Source organism: Malus domestica, chromosome 04, assembly GCF_042453785.1.
Source record: "Malus domestica chromosome 04, GDT2T_hap1".
In the NCBI taxonomy this organism is placed as follows: domain Eukaryota; kingdom Viridiplantae; phylum Streptophyta; class Magnoliopsida; order Rosales; family Rosaceae; genus Malus; species Malus domestica.
Genome location: NC_091664.1, coordinates 6,314,553 through 6,334,380, shown reverse-complemented (window position 1 = coordinate 6,334,380; position 19,828 = coordinate 6,314,553). Strand labels below are relative to the sequence as shown.

The window sequence follows — 19,828 nt, the reverse complement described above, 5'->3', positions numbered from 1 at the left end:
TTTCAGAAACCAAATGTTAAAAACTGATCATTTCAGCCGAAAGTCGTGTCATAATCTCACTCTTGCGCTTACGCGCCACTGTCTAGAGCGGTCATGGAAGACACAAAGTCAATTCATGTGTGGACATAATTACCATAAGATGGCAAGTCCTTCTGCCTACATAACCTTGATGTGTTCTTACAGTAATAAATCAGCAAGAAAAAAATGCAACAGAGGTTGTATATAATTCTCTCGATTGGTGGTGTTCTCGGCCGCATTACAATGATATGAGCCATCCGACTTAAAAAGGGAATGCAATCGTCAAACAGCAAGTTTGGGGTCGTTGATCATGAGAATAACACTGCATTTTGTGCCTCGAAGAGGCGCAAGTAATATGAAGCAAGAACCGGGGGAGATGCAGAGTCAATAATAGGATTCCCACTCCCGATTTCAGTCTATACTTAATATGGCGCGCGTCGCTCAACGTCTACAGTTGCTGAACATGGTTAGTGATTTCTTCTGGGCAAGATTGGGCTTGTAAAAGCTCCAAACGTTGGAAAGGATGAGTAAACTGCAATATGTAGTCTTCATCTGTAGGAACACATGCAAAATTAGCACTTTTATTAAACAGGTGCACCATATGACTGCTGAGAAATCGGAATCTCACTACTAGAGGTATGAAAGAAAAGCTACTGAATTCCTGGAAATAAAATGAGTTTTATAGAATATCGAACAGACTCATGTGGTAGTGCTGTGTTAACCGTTATAAATAAAGTTGTAATGTTCCGTGTGCCAGATGCAGGAGTACAAGTTATGCATTGATTTCATAGTTCTGTTTTTCTTTTAACTAAAGAGGGGAGGAAGAGGAGAGAAACGAGAGAGAAAACGGAAGAATAGAAAGAACTAAACCTAGAAACAATTTAAAATTGCTTTCAGTTTTATTTCCGTAACCATATGTTTTTCTTCATCTTCTCACATTTCCTCCTCCAATCTCTTTCTTCAATTAGAGAGTAGAGAATCATGTTCTCGTTTATGCTTTTTTCTATTTGGATGGGAAACCAACGAAGCTGAAGGGAAAACGTAGACAAAGATTAAAGAACTCACTCTCTTTTACAGTCCCATATAGCCAGCATAATACCTCATCAGCAAATGCCAAGCAAACTCCTCCCTGCCAACAAGATTCATTAGAAGCGACAACCAGTTTCATTAAGCATTTATTCAGCACAACCATGAGCAATACACTTCATAAATACTAAGATCGTTAAATCAAATTTTTTCAGTGTGACGATTAGGAAGGTGGGTGGCTGTATGATCAGAGAGTACATCACTGAAAACAAAATTTACCTGCCAGTAGTTCTTCATTTTCACTCTGTGTGTTATATCTTTGGTTCTTAGTCTCTCTGTGCGGACAAGTTGACCTGCATCGTTCCTGAAAAAAGGGAATATATACAAATTGATTAATTTTGTAGAACAGAATATCAAAGAGCTACCACAAAAAAAAAAAAAAAAAAAAAAACTCTTCCAGGAACAAGTAACCGCACAATGGAATATATAATTCATGTGTTTCTATGCATATTAAAGTTATTTGTGTCAACTATATCAGTTACCATTCTTTTGCGCCTTTTAATACACATAAGCCACCAACGAATGTAAAAAGTTAATTGTCTACCGAGTAAGAAAGTAAAAGGATTAAGTGGCAATTTGGGTTACCTAAATCCAATGACGATATAGGGAACACCCGCTAAGAATGATTGAATCTGCACCAAAATTAAGAGAAATGTTAACTCTTTTTACAATTACAGATTTTACAGAAGCCCGATGAAAATATAAAAGACGGGTTAACTCTTTTACATAAAAGCAGATGCTTGGAAATATAAATAGGAAATGGACTATAGACAATGACAACCAATTCCTTGAGAAAACCAGACAAGACTGAGGTACAATCTAAATTCTGCAACTATGCATCTCAATCTCTAACAAAAGCTATTGAAGACCCTGTGTGTTTTTACTTTTTAGGTAATAAAACAGTAATGTACCCAAAATTTGAGGAGCTTTTCTTTCTCAAACTCGTACTCTATCTTATGGTTGTCCAACTGCACAATTGAATGAGAAATTTACAGTCAGTTACATAAGAAAACTCAGAGAAGAAAAAATTTGCATGTAACAGAAAGGTGAAGAAAAACAGATCTCAACCTCATGGCTTGTCTTTAATTCCACATAAAACCTCCTTCCATCATCAGTTGAATCACAGCAATCCATTTCAGCACCCATCAGAATACGATGAGCCCCTAATTTTGTTTTGATCACAGAACAGTATTCAACATTGGCATCAACATGATGTATCGGTCCATCGCCTCTTCCTGGATCTTCAGTGGCAAGACTCTCAAAACAATACCCCCAGTAACACCTGAGTTGAAAGGATAACATTGCATAAAGCACGCCTAAAATTGAGAATAAGCAATAACAGAAAAATGCATCTAGGCATGATTAGCCCTCTTGAACCGGTTGATGAAGAACAACAAAACATCAGTTACAAGTAGCTGGTAAGTCATGATTAGCCCTCTTGAACCCTAATTAGAGCACACATACATATCTCCCACAATAGCTTTCTGATTTTCTCTAGATGACAGGAAGCATTTATGCCCAACTTCAATGAAGTAAATCATATACCTTATGAAAACTTCTACATCTACTCTATATTACATCTCATTACTATATTACAGATTTACAGAAAGAATTGTAACACATTTAACTTTGACAATCCTTATCAAAATTCCAGTTCTTTCATAATGAAAACTCGAAATAGTTGGCTGCTAATCCATCCTTCGGGTACAACTTGAGAAGAAAGGTTTGGAAACATTGATATTCATTCATAAATCTATTTCTTAAGCAGGAGAATTCCATTGATTAAAGCAATTAGCAATTCCAATAACTCCACTAAACAAACCAGGGAAGCATTTCCAAATACTCCAAGAAAATAGTCATTATCATCTAGAAAGACCATTCAAATTTCTAAAGAATGAATAAAAGTCCAGTACCTTCTTCGATCCAACTCAGTCTGTGGCCTTTCAGGTAGTTTATGCACATCAAGATAGACAACCCCATTTCTTTTATGTACTCCCATCTCCCAAGGATCCCTTTGGTTATAAAAAGTGGCCAATATCTACAGAAAAAAAGACAGAAGCATATGAAATACAACAAAAAATCCTGTTAACTAGTCCAACAAATACCACAGCTTAAATAATTACACTAATAACCAATCAGTTGAAGTATTCTACAGCATTGTGTCTCTAGTAAGCATGCATATAGATAATTATAATTATCAGTAACTTGAGTATCCATTAAAAAGCAGTCATCAGAGGCCTGTAGCTGCTTTATGCATTCAACTTCTTGAACATATTCCCTCTTATCCAAAATTACCACACCTCTACACACAGTATGATAACTAACCCACTGTTCATCAATGGTATCCACTCAAACTAATTAAGAAAATTATCTTCAGAACAAAATAAGCAAAGGGGCTAGGAGATACCTTATTTAGATTGTTGCGATAAGTCTGTCAAAGAGAAAAACATGTCAAGCAAATTAGTAGTTAATAATCCATATGAGAAAATTATAAAATAAGAAAAGTACAAGTGTAATACGCTTCGCACCACAAAATGAATGTTTTGAAGCGGAATATTCTTGTCTCTTATGCAGGCGAGAAGATCACCAAAACCTTGAGAGCCTAAATCTGGTTTACACAATAAAAAAAGCATATAAATTTGCCAACAAAGATCAGCCCTCATATGCAAAACCGAAAAGAAACAAAATAAACTAACTCCAATTCACATCTTATAATCCCAAAAAATAATTTAGACACAAGGCATACCTTTCTTCGCAATAAAAGTATCATAACCTTCATTAAGATCTCTTCCAATTTCTTCAGTAATAAGACGCTTGAAAAGCCTCTAATGTGGATAACAAAACGACATGAATTAGTTAGTGATCAGTGTCACTACATATACAAGAGAAACCTAAAAAAATAATGGAGTCAATGGACCATTCAGAAAGCAAGCTACAGTATGCTTACCAAGCTGGTATCGTCAAAGCTGACATCTCCACCTTCTACCCGACTATAGCAAGCAAGCTCACAGGGCTATTGGAGAAAATTATTAAATTAGCAAAGAGAAAAAACAACCAATGTACGCAGAATGCACCAGCCAATTGACAAGGACAACTTATGAACATCAATAAGTAAATTTACCAAACTGACACGGATATATATGATTAATGCTGCTCGCATCAGTTGAACCAAAAGGAAATGCAACACTATAAATAAATTATTTTACACAAAGGGAGTAAACTAAGAAGTCCAAAATTTGGACTGTTTACTTAAATTAGTAAAAATATAAGATCTATATTTTGTGATGCTTTTCCGTGCACCCTTGATAAATCAACCTTAAAAACACTTCAATTAAAAAAGAGAAGGAAAAATAGCATAGAAATTAACGATTACTAGCCTTACTTCCTGAAATGCAACGGCCTTTCTTGACAGTGTTTCTTCACCCTTTGAAAGTAGTTTTAATTCCGAGATAAAACGTTCATCACGATAACCATTAGAGCCACCATATCCGAAATTTTGCCTCTGTTGAAAAGGTCCGCCTCGACCAAGGATGCCTGCGCCTCTATCATTTGGACGTCCAGATTGCCGACGACCACGCCCTGGATTCCCTCTACCCTGATTATTCGTACTGCGTATGACAGGTAATACTGCCAAGAAAAATTTGTTGAGTACGGGGGTCCAACATACCAACAGTCCAAAGAGAGTAGCAAACTAAGCATTTTAGCTGATACATCAAAAGCTCGTACCTTTTAAGCTAAAGAATATAGATATAGTAACAACTAACAAGTTCAACCTACAAGTATCTAAACATTAACCCCTCCCAGCATATGCAACACTGCAAAGTGAAGAAACGCTGGATGAAACAAATTACATTCACAAAACCAAATATAAAAGTACAAGAACAAATTACAGAAAAAATGAAACCTGGAAAAAAAAGTGGGTGGGAAACAAACATGTAAAACACCAATCAAAGAAGGCCAATTGGGTAAGCCAGAAAATCCATCAATACAACTTAATAAGCAACCAAATCAGAAAAATGCAAGATGCCCATCATAGAAATTCACTTGGACAAAGCTACAAATATCATGAATTTAACCTTAAGCAGCCAAATCACCAAAATTCTGAGTACCCATTTTTTAACACAACAAAACAAGTAACCAAATCACCAAAAAAATACTACACCGCCATGAAAAAGGTAATTACCAGGAATAGGGAAAGGACTAGTAGCAGGGGTTTTACAGTAATCTTCATTGTCAGAGCCAAACAGATCCCTGTCTTCCTCCCCAAAGTAACCCATATTGCTGAACTCATTGTCGTCCTCGGCAGCGTTTGAATAATCAGCCTCTTCGCCATTCTCTACTTCTTCTTCACCTCCACCGCCGGCGCCACCGCCACTGCTTGCGCTCGGGCTATTCCCACTGCTTGACTCCCCTCCTTCGTTGGATGAAGAAGAAGCCGACGATGACGAAGACGACGACGACGACGTCGAAGGCGACGATGAGGAAGACGGTGAGGATGAGTGGGCCCCATCTTGTTTATTACCATCATCGTCGTCATCGTAGTCTGGGCCGAAGATATTTTTGTGGTGTTCTGAAAAATCCATCGAAAGAGGATCGAGGACAAAATCTTCGTGGGTTTTGCTTAGAATTTTCGTTCTGTGTCTGTGTATGTGTATTGGGGGTGGGGTGGGTGGGTTTGGAGCCGGAAATCGAATGTGGGAGACTGAGTTCGTGTCAAAGGTGACTCGGTTTTGAGTTGGACCGGTATTAGAAAATATGAATATAGTTGAAAATATTAAAATTCAAATTTATGAAAAGTTGATTGATATATCGATATTAGTTGGCTTCATTAGAAATTATAAAAATCTGTAATACAGTGGATGTATCAACTTAATCAGATTTAGTCGAATTTAGACGAAATTTTTTTTAATTAAAAGTTTAAAATATACATTAGTTTCTGACAACATTTTTACAATGAATCGGTAAATATCGTCGATATTCATTGATTTTTTTATATTTCGTATATATAGGATGAAGTTTGCATTTCATCCTCTTTCCATACCGACCATTGATTTTACGGATATTCGACGAAAATATCTACATTTTCGTGGATATTTTAAACCCTGGTTATGAAGATAGAGATGAGCATTATGAGTCCACTGGTTAGCGAGCTCAAAACCTAACTTTCATTTTCTTTTTTGTTTTTTTTCTTTGCTGTTTAGCTAACTTTTTGTTTTTTTTTTCTTTAGATAGCTTTGTTTTATACAATGATAAATTTACATAAAGGTTTAGGATCGGACCTGAAAACAGTTTGATGAGGCGACCACCTAAGGCTCTCAATTTTGGAAGCCCGAAATTGTTCTTACGGCAATTTAGTTGAATAATTGTATTTGTAATGTAGTTTGTCGGCAATTGGCTTTGGGTTAGTTGTTCGACGCTCCTTAGATGCGCCTATTTTTTATTTTTTTTTGTTTTCTTTATGTTTTCCATTGTTTCATGTGGGTGTGAATGGGACAAAATGAAGTGTGGAAATAATTTTTGAAAATTTTTTGGTGTTCAATTGAAAATTCTTCTATTTTTGGCTCCTGTTTTCACCAAAAATTATTGACCCAGTGTAAACTCTTGCCGTTAGAGAGAAAAACATTTTCGTTGTTAATCCTTGCTTTGCTTTTAGCGTCGGTGGCAATCCCTCCTGATTTGTTTTGTCTCTCCCCTCCATGTTTTTCTTGTATCTTGTACCTATTTTCATCTCTTGATTTTTATCTCTCTTTCAATGGCGAAAGGAGTCTTTGTGATTGTGGCTCCTCCCCAACTTTGTCAAGGAGACCATTTGGATCGGTGATCACTGTTCAAAATTGGGGTGTTGGTTTGTGAGGAAGTGTCTTTTCCTTGTTGTGCTTGTCGAAATCAAGTAAGTTAAACAAATTCTTAAAATTTAATCCCTAGTTTCAATCTATTCAAACAAAAAAAAAATCCCTAGTTTCAATCGTAATCTTATTTTTAAGAAAGTAAAGGCCCAAGTATTTAAAAATTTACTTGGTGACCGAGATAACTTTAGAATTCAAAAAAGACTAATGGAGGGGCAATGGAATGAGAATTGAGAAGAATAAAGACATCGTAAATGCAGTGGAGACAACGAGATAAGAGACGAGAAAGAAAGAGCGTCATTCTTGTTCCTTGGCGCAAAAGTGAATACTGTATCATGGGTTGAGTTCATTGTTTAGCTTAGTTAGGCTAAAACAATGATGGATAGTAGGCCGTAGAAGAGTGTTACATAAGCAAAGTAGATAATAAAGCAAACAGAATTATATTTGAGGACCAGAGCTCCACATTTTAGGTTAAATTTTGAGATCAAGTCGTAGTTTTGAGTGAAAGGAAATAACTTTATTTTCTGTAAAAAAATTGTAAAAAGTTCAATATATTTATAATGTGATAACTCATCCCTAATTTTACGATTTTATTAATTTTAAAAGAGTAAATGGACGAAAATGCGCCTAGAGGCGAGATTGTTGACCTTAATTGACCATTATTTAGGGACACGTATGAGCTACTAGGTTGTCGTAACCTCAAAGTACTTGACATTACGAACGTGTAGGCGCAAACAGAATCGAATTTGAAGCTACGATAAAGATTTTATGGAATTACGAAACTTGAGGGTGTTTATGAAATTTGAATTTTGGATATTTTATTATCTTAATATTTTCTGAGTGGATATTTTAAATATTTTATAATTTTTCTGGCCCGTGGGGCCCACAACTACACAAACTCTCCACTATCTTCTTGCCATGTTTCCTCTCTTCCATCACAAACTGGGACTCTCTCTCTCTCTCTCCTTTCAATCCTCTCCTATCTCTCTTTCACTCTAGCACTTTCTTCTCTCTATACAATCACCAATGCCACCTCGCCTCACCAACTCCGACAACGACACCGAGTTCGCTCTTCCTTGTGAACCAGCACCACCATCATCACTTCATTCATTTTCTCAAACCTACTCCAAAACCCTGGAATCTTGACAGTGACATAGACCACTGTACACTTCCCCTCCGACGAACCACCAGCAAGTTTCGATGATTCCAAGCAAGGTAAGGTTTAACCCACATGTTTTTGCCTCCCCCCCTTATTTTAATGACAATTGACTCCTTAGACGTGAGTTTTGGTGGCGTTATTGCATAAACCATCTCGGGGAAACTATTTTTCCAGTTTCTGGCAAAGTCTACATGGTTACAGACCGTTTTCCGGCCAACTCCAACCACGGCCAAGGAAACCAAAGGTATATTCCAATTCCTTGTCCCCTAAGCTTCGATTTGATATTGTGGAAAGCTAGGGTTATTGAAGATTTTGAGTGGTCGGAGCTGAGATTTATCCCGGTAGTTGCAACAGCAACTGGTCGAAGAAGAAGAAGAAGATAATAATAATAAGAGGAAGCCCAAATCTGCGACTCGAATCCAGATCCGAACCCGAGATCTGGCCCGGCCCATCTCTAAATTGGGCTTGGAATATTCATTGTGTTGACTTTTTCGAATATTTTGAGAACCCTCATATGCTAATTTCGATGCCCCGAGTTCGTTTTTGACATCCATTTAGTGAAATTCTAAAGTTTTTACATAGTTGACCACCAGAGAGTCTAGGATGACTTTTTAGGGTTGACCGTTGACTTTTTATAAAAATTGCCCCGAACCTTTCTTAGCGTATCTCGACACTTTGATTCCAAATCCGCACTCCGTTTTCTCAAATTTAGTCATTTTAGTTGAGTTTTACTAACAGGTCCCAATATTATGCTTAGGTGCTATTACCACCGGAGACTCCGACTTTCCTAGTTCGAGCAGTTGTGATCTCACGAGTATCTATGAGTGGATCTTTTCATTTATATAGTATATATATAATTGTTAGTTTCCATTTATACATTTCATAAAGGGTTTTCTACAATTCGCTTAGATTAGTGTGACGTTTATAAGATTTAGCGCATTAATAGAAACTATGAAGTTATGCTACGTCCTACAGGATGCACATGTATGCTTATTATTATTGATGCCTTAAATATATTTATGGTTGTGAATAGTGTTATGGTGCCATTAATTATCGATTTACCACCGTATAATTTTATTTACGTTATCTGCTTATCGTGTGATGCACTGGTGTTAATACTCGCACGGGTCAGGGCCAATCTTTCACATGTATGTTCACATCGCACCGTGCGCTAACTTTGGATCCATTGTAGGTGTAAGTCCTGTCCTAAATTGCTATAAACAATTAGGACTCATATGTGATGCGTATAACACCAGTTTTCACGTGATTGTAGTACTAGAACGTAAATCATTATTATATCCAGTCCTATTCATGTCAGAATATCTCTGTATGAACTCGTGTGTCAGCATATGTTGATAAACACTTATTATAATATGTTAGTTTATGCGAGATTACATGATATTCAACGTTAGGCATTTATTTACGAAATATTGTGACTTATTAAATTCTTGAGATATTGCAGGCTACGGTAAATATTTTCACACTATACGTAATATGTATATTTTGGAAACTATACTTGTTTTACGGTGATGAGTTATTATGTTTTCGAAAAAGTTTTTACAAAGCTTATTTTTAGGCCCACTCACCCTTGTTTTTTCGCCCGTCCAGGTTTTAGTAGCTGAGCTTTCGCATCATCGAGGATTCTTGGCAAATTTCAGTATAGGTGGTACCTTCGATGGTATAATTATCAACCTATTTTATTGTACTTTACTTATACTTTGATATCACGTGTGGAATAGGTTCATTACCGTCCTATGTCAGCCAGCACAACTTGATTTAGAGTCCAGTAGACATTCCGGGTCGGGATTTGTCATATAAAACTATGCGTGATAACCATTTCACTTTTTATTTTTAAATAATAACGAAAATAAAATAATTATAAAAAGGAAGAAAATAAAATGAAAGCCCGACTCCATACCACGCGACTCTCACGTGTTGGGTCGAACCGAGAAAATATTCAGGGAGTCTCGCGAGTGAGAGGGGAAGCAGAGCAGACTCAGCAGGGATGGAGGGAAAGGCAGTGAGAGGCGAAGCGATGGAGAGCATATCGGAGAGGCTATCGTCGTTGGAGGATCTCTACTTCCCTCGTGCCCTACAATCCAACGCCCTCAATCCCTCTGAACGCAAGGCTATACTCCTCGACCTCCTTTCGAGGGACGTCGCCGTTTTCCTAGGTACCCTATCTATCTATCTCTCACATGTCTGTGTTTGGTATGCTTATATCCAATGTCTTTTAGTTAGGGTTTTACAGTACTTCTTCACAGGCTCACAGCCCCTAACTTTCTGCTTGGTTACTGCGAAAAAAAGAAAAAGAAAATTGTTCCTTTGGTTTCCGAGAAGATTGAGGGGAGGGAAGAACAAATTGTGGTAAAGCTGATAAATTAGTGTAGTGGTGATAGGCTTTTAGCTCAGCTACGCGTTTGAAACCAAGAATTTAAGGATAATTATTTTTTTAATTTCTATTTTTCATAATATTCATTAGTTTTGGATGCTGAGAGAATTGAGATTAGAGAATGAATTCTTAGCTGCATGTTTGTATGTTTCTTTGTTTGTGAATCTCACTTTAGCAGGGGCAAACTGGTTCGAACTTCCGAAATTACACTGAATTACAGAACAATGTCTTTTTTTTTTTTTTTTTTATCAAAATTTTTATGGGAAGCTGATGGTTTGAGTTAATTTTATTTCCCATTCTTCCAATACCCTTTTTCTTGATTGTTTATTTTATTTGTCCAGAACGTTATGGTTCAAAATTGACCTTTGATGAGCTCCGAGAGTTTGATGCGCTCCAAGATGATTATGAAATCAATTGGCATGTGAAGCATCTTAAAAGCTTAATGAGTCCAACATCAGATGAATTGAAGTCAAGGTCAGTTACAGTCAAGAACCGGAGGCGAGCATACCTGAATAAATTGATGTTTGACGGGAATTATTTCTCAGAGGACTCAATGAGAGAGAGAGAGCCATACTTGCATCATGAATATGTTGGGAAGTTTCAGGATCCCATTGGAAGGACCATGGCCAGACCCGGGGAAAGGTGGTCGGACATGTTGTTGAGGAGGGCAGAGGAAGCAGTTTTGATTTCAAAGATTAGAGGGGAGCAGCAGAGGTTGGGTGTTCCTGAAAGTGATTGGGTTGGTGGTGTTGATAGAAACCAGCAAGAAGAGCAAGAGGAGGAGGAGGAGGAGGAGGAGGAGGAAGAAGAAGAGGAAGAGGATGAAGACGAAGAGGAAGCTGTGAGGGCTGACAGAGGCGCACAATCTACCGAGGTAACTTAGTAAACAATTACAAAGTTATACTTGCAAAATTGATAAGTCTTGTTTGTTTATCTATATATTTATATATTTAATATTTGTGCTTCCACATGATAAAAAATGAAAACAATATGGTGATTTTCTGTATTCTCTGTTGAATTTTGGAGTATTGTTTTATGAGATATGTAATGACCAAAATTGCATGCATAAGGTCTGTCTAATTATTTATTTTCATTTTAAGTGGGTTATGATAAAATCCTAGCTATGACTTCAGATTTTAGACCCCTCTTGCCCTGCCTTTCTTCTGTTAACTATTGTATTCTGCTGCATATAGATAGCATAATACCTTGATTTGCTTGTTTGTTGCATTTGTGTCGGTTTTAAAATAATTCTTACAAATGAGAAGAGGTGGTAACGTAGTTGTGAGTGTTGTGACACTGTGCTCTACTGATGACACTTTAAGGCCCGTTTAATAACCATCTCGTTTTCAGTTTTAGTTTTCATTTTTTTTCCTAGAGATAGAGGGAAACTATATGGGAGGAATGCAGAATGGAGAAGGGTGAAGGGAGGTGGTGGGAGAGAGGAGGGAGAAATGAAGGAGATTATATGAAAGCAAAATCTTAAAAGAGAAACCTACTTAATGTTATTTTCGCCTTTTGGGTTTTATTATTTATTTTGTGGATCAATTCATAAACATTTCTTCCACTATCCTTCCTGCACCCTTCTTCATTCCTCTTTTCTCCCTCGTACTTTTCCGATGTCTATAGCACAAAAGGTGAAAAATGAAAAACTAATCAAGAATGGTTATCAAACAGCCCCTAAAGATTATAGTAATCTTCAATCAATTCGATGAACATGCTTTCTTCATGCTTGGTCTTTGGTTCTTGTATAATTCAAATATTACTAATGATTTAGTTGTCTAGTTGGCTCCATTAGTTGTTACAAATCATGCAGGTTGTTCTAACGTTTTTAGATTTGCCTTGTTACTTATAGATGCTTATCGATCATCCAGTTGCACCCAACGGTGCTCAAACTACGGATAATCGAGATGTGCCCAATGGTGCTCAAACTGCAGGTCAGTCAGATGGGCCCAACGGTACTCAAACCACCACAGGAGGGCACAGTGAGAAAGAAACTTTATCTGCTGCGGAGTTGCAAGATCAGATGGACCAGTTCACCCACATCATGCAGCAAAAGTTTTTGTTGGGAGAAGATTCCGAGTACTTAGATTACACACAAATTGACAATGACGAAACACTGGATGATCACTGGCAGAGGGAAGCCAACCATGATGCTGAGGAGAAGTACTTTGCCGAGGATTAAGAAGAATTAAAGTGCATCCATTGTTTTCCTGTCTGCTCTAACTGAAAGCAATACTCTCGGTGTCCTTGAGAGTTCGGTTACCTAGAAATCCAGTTGTAAGTATACGCCTAGTTTCTCTGTCGCTGTACATTATGTGTGTCACCAGCACTTTGTTTTAGTTGTTTGCCGGCTTTTTAAACTTAAACATCTTCAGAGTACTTGAAAAGTTGTTAGTCTCGACTGATTTAGATTATGCCGATAGAAGGGTAGTACAAAGCTCAAATATGTTCTCAAAGTTTATCCTTGGTATTATTCCACCACAGTATTTGCCGATAAGTGAACATTCTGAACGTAACCACATGGGTTGTGGATTGGTATTTTCCTGTCCTGTCCTTACCATGTGATTTGTACCAAGTGCATGCACCATAATTTCATTTACAGGGAACAACGTACATGGCACAAGTACAACGTTGTCGTAGCTTCCCATGTTAATAATATGATGCCATGCATAAGTTTTTTTGCACTCGATTATTGGTTCGGGATGCCGGGCTGGCACAGGTACAAGGAACTTGAATTTATAGGCGATTTGGTAGTGTTAAGAAAAACATATTTTAAAAATGTATATAATTAGTCGTTGATGAATGTATGAGAGATCTTTGATTGTTCATGTAGATCATGGTTAGAAATTGCCGAACAATTATGATTGGTTCACCAATACTTTAAGTGTGTCCGACCTAACAACTTTCATTATGCAATTATTAATGTGAGCTTGCATCTATCGTTTGCTTACATGAACAGCAACATGTCCTATCCTATTAATATAATCATGCACGGTGTACCCTTTCATTACTTGTTGCGAGTGCAATATATTTTCATGTTTATTTTACTTTTCACGTGATTATATACTGCATACTTCAACACATCCTTGTACGTATTTCACTCACAATTATCGTGCCTATCTCACTAATCTCTACGGTCTACAGTTAAAATTGGTTGAGGCGGATAAAGACGGTTGCGTACTTAACATGATAAAAGACTTCTTTAGCTTTAGCGGTCCGGCCATGGATGGATTGGAGGTGGTTAACTTGGATGCCTGAGTTCACGTTTTGCCTAAGAGCAATTCCACCCATGGGGTCCTTCCCCTTGGCAATCCACTATTCAATCAATCATATTAAATAGTAACTGCCTTAAATGAATAGTAACTACCATTAATGAACAGTAATTGCCATTTACATCTCCACCCTTGGAACCCTCCCCCTGGCAATAAGCAATTAAAATAATAGTTTTTTTTGTTTGTTTAAATAATAAAAAATCATCTCTCTCTCTCTAACACAAAAAACACACTCTCTCTCTTTCTCTCTGACACAAAAACATAAAATATTGCAAAGCCCTCGGGCCACAGGCCCGTCGACTCCCCACCCCCCCCCTTCGCTCGGGCTCCCACCCTCACTCGGGCCCTTCCCCGCTGGAGCTGCTCCCACCGGCCCTCAGACCCTTTCTCCTCCCCTGTCGCCCGAGCAACCAGCATCCGCTGGAGTTGCTCTAAAACTCGAAGCGTCTTCTCAAAAACCCACTTAGTCTGCACGTGACAAATACTACGCTCCATGGTGGACCCCACCCCACCCTTCCCCTGCCTGCCACAAGGAGAATGTCGAATTTATTGCAAGGCCCGTTCATAATTCCAGCTTCTTTTCGTTTAAAACCAAAAACAGCGAAAATATCTCAGGCGACAGCTCACTCCGATTGGCTCCCGCCCGATTGGGGCCCCACATGACGATCCACCCAACATTCCCCGATCACCCGACACGTGGTGGTCATATCCTCCCCTCCCCTCTACAGAATCTAAACGACCCAAACTCTAGATCTCCCTCGAATCGTTCTCCCATCCGTCTCCAAGTAAATTACCATAATACTCTCCTCCGTATATAAATATAAGCTTCTCTCTCCTCTCTCCGTTTCGCAATAATAGTAATACTCTCACTCTCTCTCTCTCTCTCTCTCAAAGCTGAAGCTGAGTTAGCTAACCCAAACCCGAACGAACAAATTCCAGGCGACATGAGTTAGCGATCAAAACCGAAAACCCTACTTCCACTGCCCTAGGTTTTTTCCCTTTTCAATTTTCAACTTTTATTTATTTTTCAATTTTCAACTTTCAATTTTTATTTATTTTTTCAATTTTTGGGTGATATTAATTTTGGGCATCGAAGGAGGAGGAGGAAGAAGAAGAAGAAGAAGAGATGTACAGAGAGCGAGGGGTGGTTGGGTCTAAGGCGGCGGAGGTGTTGGGGCCCGCCGTTGATCGGAAGCAGCGGATCAACGACGCCTTGGACAAGCAGCTCGAGCGATCCTCGCCCTCCACTTCTAGGGCAATCAACGGCAAGGACAAGCCGCTTATCATGGCTGGGAAGCAGCCTCCCTCCGATCACAGAGACTCTCGCTCTGCCTCTGCCTCTCTCACCAAAACCAATTGTTCCGATGGTCTGAAATTTTCTTCCTTTCCTTCTTTCACAGTCGTCTTAATTCGATTTTACTCGCATTTGGTACCTTTTGTTTACTAATTTTTCATCTTTTTAATTATTTTTTTTGTGGGTTTCTCTTGAAAGAGGAGATTATAGATCGATTGTCTGCCTAGCATCATTATTAGGTTAAAAGTCTATGTTTTGCTTTGTTGCATTAAGTTTAAGCCTAGTTTGGAAGAAGAAGAAACATGGTATATCATAGATTTACCTTTCGATAAACCTCGAAGAAATGAACTGCATCTGGGTTGAAAGATAAATTTTTTACTTCCATAATATCAATTGGGTGTGTGCATAATATGAACCACGTATACTTCAGTTTGGTCGCGTATTATACGTCGGATACTTCCAGATACAAGTATTCGGCTTTTAGGATACCATTACACTTTCAGATGAGATTTTAAGAGGAGAAAACTAATAGGAAACAAAGATTTAGTTCAAAGATGAACTTGACTTTGGATGTTTTTATGTTAAAATGTGTTTTAAATTATATATTTTATTGTCGTATCCATATATATTGGAACCTAGTTTTTAGAAATTTTACGTATCACCGTGCCGTATCCATGCTTCATATGCATATACTTGTTTTTATTCGATCTGGTGTGTCCATATGCTTGTTTTTGTACGATCGGGTGTGTGCATAATTGCATGTACATGTTTTTATACGATCGGGTGTGCACATGTACTTGTTTTTATACGATGGGTATCCATTTAGGAATTCTATTATAACACTTGACAATGCGTATTACGGATAAGCATTCTGTTTTTACCCATTGAATCTTGTTAGTGGTATTTCCCACTTAGTGGGAAAAGGCTTTGTTGTTGTTGAAGCTTGTTGGTGGTATTTCAATCAAATGTTGTTATATAGAGCTAAAACTAAAGTATGTCCTTTGCTATAGAAGTCTGCCCCAAATTAAATACCATTGTCTTGTTTCTTAAGCAAGCTTATCAATAGAAGAAAAGCTGTAATTTTGAGGCCCGTTTAGATGGTTGTTCAGTCTGCTGTCCCATCCCTTCCCTCACATGATTTTACAGTCCTTCAAACCACCACGAGGCCCCGAATCCAGAGGCTACTGGGCATACGGAATATTTGTTTGAACTTTCGCAAGAGTCAGTCATTGTAGTAGAATTAGGTTTTTGTAGGGAGTAATACTAAACAGTAAGGTGTTCAGTCACATTTTGTGATATTGAACATCTATTTGTGTTGATCTAGAGTTAATATTGTCGTCTCAACATGAAGACATCTTTGTTATTGTAGTCTGGATGTGTCCCTTTTGTATACGGAGCAATGTTGATAAACCATAACAATAGTTTTCATCATTAAAATCATTGACGTATGTGATTTGTGGAACTCGAGTGAAATTTGATTTTTAACTAGAAGGTATTCTGATAGATAGAAGCTACCAGTTTTGTAAATTTACTGATTGGAATGTATCTGAATTGGCTATAGAGGAATCTGAGACAGACAGTGAAGAGTCGGATGTTAGTGGTTCCGAAGGGGATGACACATCTTGGATCTCATGGTTTTGCAATTTGCGAGGAAATGAATTTTTCTGTGAAGTGGATGATGATTACATACAAGATGATTTTAACCTCTGCGGGCTATGCAGCCAAGTGCCGTACTATGATTATGCACTTGATTTAATTCTGGATGTTGAATCTTCTCACGGTAAGTCTATGTTTTGGTTTATTGTCTCGTTTGATGACAACTATGGTGTTGATGACATTATATATAGATATTATGTTTCTTATAAAATAAAAATAAGTTTGTTATGCATTGGCCCATGTGTATTCTTCAATGCAGCTATATCATTAAACTGTATTTTTTGCTAGAACTCATTCCGCGGACTTCAGAATATTGATGTCTGCTTTCATGAAAATTTTTCTTTCCCCAGCTTAATATTAAAGTACGATTTTCTTGAGACCCAATAAGGTACTCTTAAAAGCCCTTATTTAAAAAAAGTTCAACTTAATTTTACCCTCTTGAAAAAAATTAGAAAACAAAAATTGAAAATGAAAAAAAGAAGCCTCTTGCCCTCTTTCGTCCCCTGTCCCACTATCCCTCTCTCCCTCATGTGCTAACCATGGTGTTTCCGTGGTTGGTGGTAATGTTTCTGGTTCCCAATGGCCACTGAGATTTATAATTCTTACTTTTTAAAGGCTGGAAAGAATACTAATAGAAGAGGTAAGATTCCATTTGTTATATTTTCGAGAAAAGAACGTAGAGAGAAATATTTTGGATACAAGTAGACAACCCAGTTTTAGAATATATGACAATATTTGTGTTCCTTGATCACCCATAAGATTGTTTGCCTATTTTGATATATACTTTGGGCAGGTGATATGTTCACAGAAGAACAAAATGAATTGATTGAATCAGCAGCAGAGATGCTTTATGGTCTCATTCATGTTCGATATATATTGACAAGCAAAGGCATGGCTGCCATGGCAAGTTTCTTTTCTTGATTGTTTGTTTGACAGTTTCATTGCTTATTGACTGTAAAATTTGGAAACTTGATAGAATTGGGTTATTGGATCTACAGCTAGACAAGTACAAGAACTATGATTTTGGGAGATGCCCAAGAGTTTTCTGCAGCGGACAACCCTGCCTCCCAATTGGCCAGTCGGATATCCCACGGTCCAGCACTGTAAAAATATACTGCCCCAAGTGTGAAGATATTTACTACCCTCGATCGAAGTATCAAGGTAGTATCCTTTATATCATTGAACCTATATTTACAATTGCTGGCTGCATATAAGCAGCTGGTTTGTTAAGATGCTGCTCGCAGAATTTTCTTTCATGCCTTGCCTTATATATTTTTTTGTTCCTTTGCTGGTTGGTTTCTATATGTCCCATAAGCATTAATCTCTTATCTAGGTTGAGCTGGGGGTTTCTTTAATTTAAATTCAATTTGTAGGTTTTGTCCTGAGAAAGTTATTTTTGTCTTCTAATTCACTTGCATCAGTAGGCGTTATGGGTGTCTGTTCGGAGAGGATTACATGTTGTGCAGTGGGGATGTCTTAGGCTGCTTCCTTTGTGCATAGTTAAGCATCGATTAATTTAAGCAACTTCATTTTGTTATCTGGGAACATTGTTAGTTTCGTACTGATCTTCTGTTTATTCTTGAATTTTGTTAAAAAATATGAATTTACTGCATACTTTGTTCATGCTTTCGTTTATCAGTATCCTGCCTTGTGCTTTGTGATCTATAACATCATTGAGGGCCGTGGCTCATTTTGATGGTCGGACACAATGCTCACTAGTTATGCTTGCATTAATTTCTGAGTTACTTAACTCTATCTAGACATTGATGGAGCCTATTTCGGAAGTACATTTCCTCACCTGTTCATGATGACATACGGGCACCTGAAGCCACAGAAAGCATCACAGAGTTATGTTCCTAGAGTGTTTGGATTCAAGCTTCACAAGCCATGATGCCGAAATTTCAAGCTTCAGCCAGGGCAGGAGTTCATGTGAGACTTACTCCCCTCTGTCAGTAATGTTCTTGAGAGTGGGTGGACTTACTTGTCCGTTTGGCTTTAGCATCAATAATTACGTTGCAGCGGCTTCTGCCGGACTTGTTTTCTTCGTTTTTTTATTAGCTCAAGTGGGATTATTGGGGCACCGAGAATGAATAGCCAGTCCATGTCTACAATTTTCTTGTGTCTTGAGAAATGTATCGTGTAGTCTCTTTATATTCTTGTCTAATGATATTAGAGTCAAGTCAGCACAGCAGTAGGATTATGTACGCACTTAATCGTTGGAATATAGCATCGTATATTTTTATACCATCTACATTCGGATATTCTATTTTTTGTGCGCACTTTGTATGTTATTCTGCATTTGAATCATATTATATACGCACTTGTATGAAATGTTGGTATGTATTTTTGGTGTGCAATTTGCAAGGGGCCATCTATGCTGCATGGATTCTGAATTGGAAGGATGGGAGCCCTCTCGTGTCTGTTAGTCGGGAAGTGATTTCTGCACTCTCTCTTCTTCATTTGCACTCACTTTTTTTGAGTAGAATTCTCTCTTCTTTTTTCTCGCCTCTTCTATTTAGACGGTCACGATTAAGCCACGTGAAATTCTGTAGAGGGTGCAAATGAAGGATTCTCTCAATCGTGGCACTAAATCAATTCAATCGTGGCACTAAATCATTTATTTTTTCTTCATTTGCACTCTTCACAGAATATCAAGGATTTATGCACCCTTGAATTGAAATTGATTTTTTACAAGAATGATCTATTAATAAGTACTTGAAAAATAAACTATTCGGATGATTGAAATTTGATTGGATGTGGGCGCGGCAATTAATCCCCACTTTTTGTAACAATGAGATCCCATCTTCCTGACCTTAAATGAATCATTTCCCCCATAATGTTATCAAAACTTGCATTTTGTTTAAACAAATGTTTATATTCACTATTGAAAATCGAAGAACCCATGCCACATTAGCAAAATTAACATTTCACTCAACTCAGATGAAGAAAATGGGTAAATTGGAACACAATGTGATAAAGTGAGACAAAATAGAGTGTACCTGTAAAACGAGATTCTGTAAAGAGTATGGGGGCACAAATTAAAATGTTTTTTTTCTTATTTGTTGGGAATTATTATTACAGTCAAAATCTCATTGTGCACTTCTC

General features: G+C 37.7%; 3 protein-coding genes across 7 annotated transcripts; 2 read left to right on the top strand and 1 right to left on the bottom strand.

Moving 5' to 3' along the window:
• LOC103408229 (NAD-capped RNA hydrolase DXO1-like) lies at positions 1-5,875 on the bottom strand. Its single transcript, XM_008347089.4, has 13 exons — positions 5,288-5,875; positions 4,487-4,731; positions 4,052-4,117; positions 3,851-3,929; positions 3,633-3,712; positions 3,512-3,535; positions 3,018-3,142; positions 2,173-2,386; positions 2,016-2,072; positions 1,690-1,736; positions 1,324-1,408; positions 1,084-1,147; positions 1-570 (listed from the first exon to the last, which is right to left on the bottom strand). Exons 1-13 carry the CDS (start codon positions 5,685-5,687, stop codon positions 467-469), a joined length of 1,590 nt encoding a protein of 529 aa, XP_008345311.2. The 5' UTR covers positions 5,688-5,875; the 3' UTR covers positions 1-466.
• A 2,032-nt stretch (positions 5,876-7,907) lies between these two features.
• Positions 7,908-12,880, top strand: LOC103408228 (uncharacterized). 2 transcript variants are annotated; one of them, XM_070819941.1, is made up of 6 exons: positions 8,155-8,165; positions 8,284-8,353; positions 9,718-9,787; positions 10,071-10,283; positions 10,843-11,375; positions 12,354-12,880. In XM_070819941.1, exons 4-6 carry the CDS (start codon positions 10,115-10,117, stop codon positions 12,681-12,683), a joined length of 1,032 nt encoding a protein of 343 aa, XP_070676042.1. In that variant the 5' UTR covers positions 8,155-8,165; positions 8,284-8,353; positions 9,718-9,787; positions 10,071-10,114; the 3' UTR covers positions 12,684-12,880. The 2 variants fall into 2 exon arrangements, with proteins under 2 accessions (XP_070676041.1, XP_070676042.1); XM_070819940.1 differs by lacking the exon at positions 8,284-8,353 and having other exon boundaries at positions 7,908-8,165.
• Positions 12,881-14,546: 1,666 nt separating this feature from the next.
• Positions 14,547-18,974, top strand: LOC103408227 (casein kinase II subunit beta-1-like). 4 transcript variants are annotated; one of them, XM_029100961.2, is made up of 6 exons: positions 14,547-14,762; positions 14,870-15,140; positions 16,629-16,847; positions 17,517-17,626; positions 17,722-17,884; positions 18,484-18,974. In XM_029100961.2, the coding sequence occupies exons 2-6, from the start codon at positions 14,900-14,902 to the stop codon at positions 18,612-18,614; spliced, it is 864 nt and encodes a 287-aa protein (XP_028956794.1). In that variant the 5' UTR covers positions 14,547-14,762; positions 14,870-14,899; the 3' UTR covers positions 18,615-18,974. The 4 variants fall into 4 exon arrangements, with proteins under 4 accessions (XP_028956794.1, XP_028956796.1, XP_028956795.1 ...); XM_029100963.2 differs by having other exon boundaries at positions 14,563-14,762; positions 17,532-17,626; XM_029100962.2 differs by having other exon boundaries at positions 14,564-14,762; positions 17,532-17,626; positions 17,722-17,887.
• Positions 18,975-19,828: the final 854 nt, after the last annotated feature.

Excerpts from the sequence above, each read along its gene's own strand:
- LOC103408229 (XM_008347089.4), bottom strand. The coding sequence starts at position 5,687 with ATGGATTTTTCAGAACACCACAAAAATATCTTCGGCCCAGACTACGAT. Across the intron at positions 2,073-2,172 it reads AATTAAAGACAAGCCATGAG|TTGGACAACCATAAGATAGA; the intron begins GTTGAGATCTGT and ends TCAATTGTGCAG. Across the intron at positions 1,737-2,015 it reads AAAAGCTCCTCAAATTTTGG|ATTCAATCATTCTTAGCGGG; the intron begins GTACATTACTGT and ends ATTTTGGTGCAG.
- LOC103408228 (XM_070819940.1), top strand. Across the intron at positions 9,788-10,070 it reads TATAGGTGGTACCTTCGATG|GGAGTCTCGCGAGTGAGAGG; the intron begins GTATAATTATCA and ends GAAAATATTCAG. Across the intron at positions 10,284-10,842 it reads GGACGTCGCCGTTTTCCTAG|AACGTTATGGTTCAAAATTG; the intron begins GTACCCTATCTA and ends TTATTTGTCCAG.
- LOC103408227 (XM_029100958.2), top strand. The coding sequence starts at position 14,900 with ATGTACAGAGAGCGAGGGGTGGTTGGGTCTAAGGCGGCGGAGGTGTTG. Across the intron at positions 15,141-16,628 it reads CAAAACCAATTGTTCCGATG|AGGAATCTGAGACAGACAGT; the intron begins GTCTGAAATTTT and ends AATTGGCTATAG. Across the intron at positions 17,627-17,721 it reads GCAAAGGCATGGCTGCCATG|CTAGACAAGTACAAGAACTA; the intron begins GCAAGTTTCTTT and ends TTGGATCTACAG.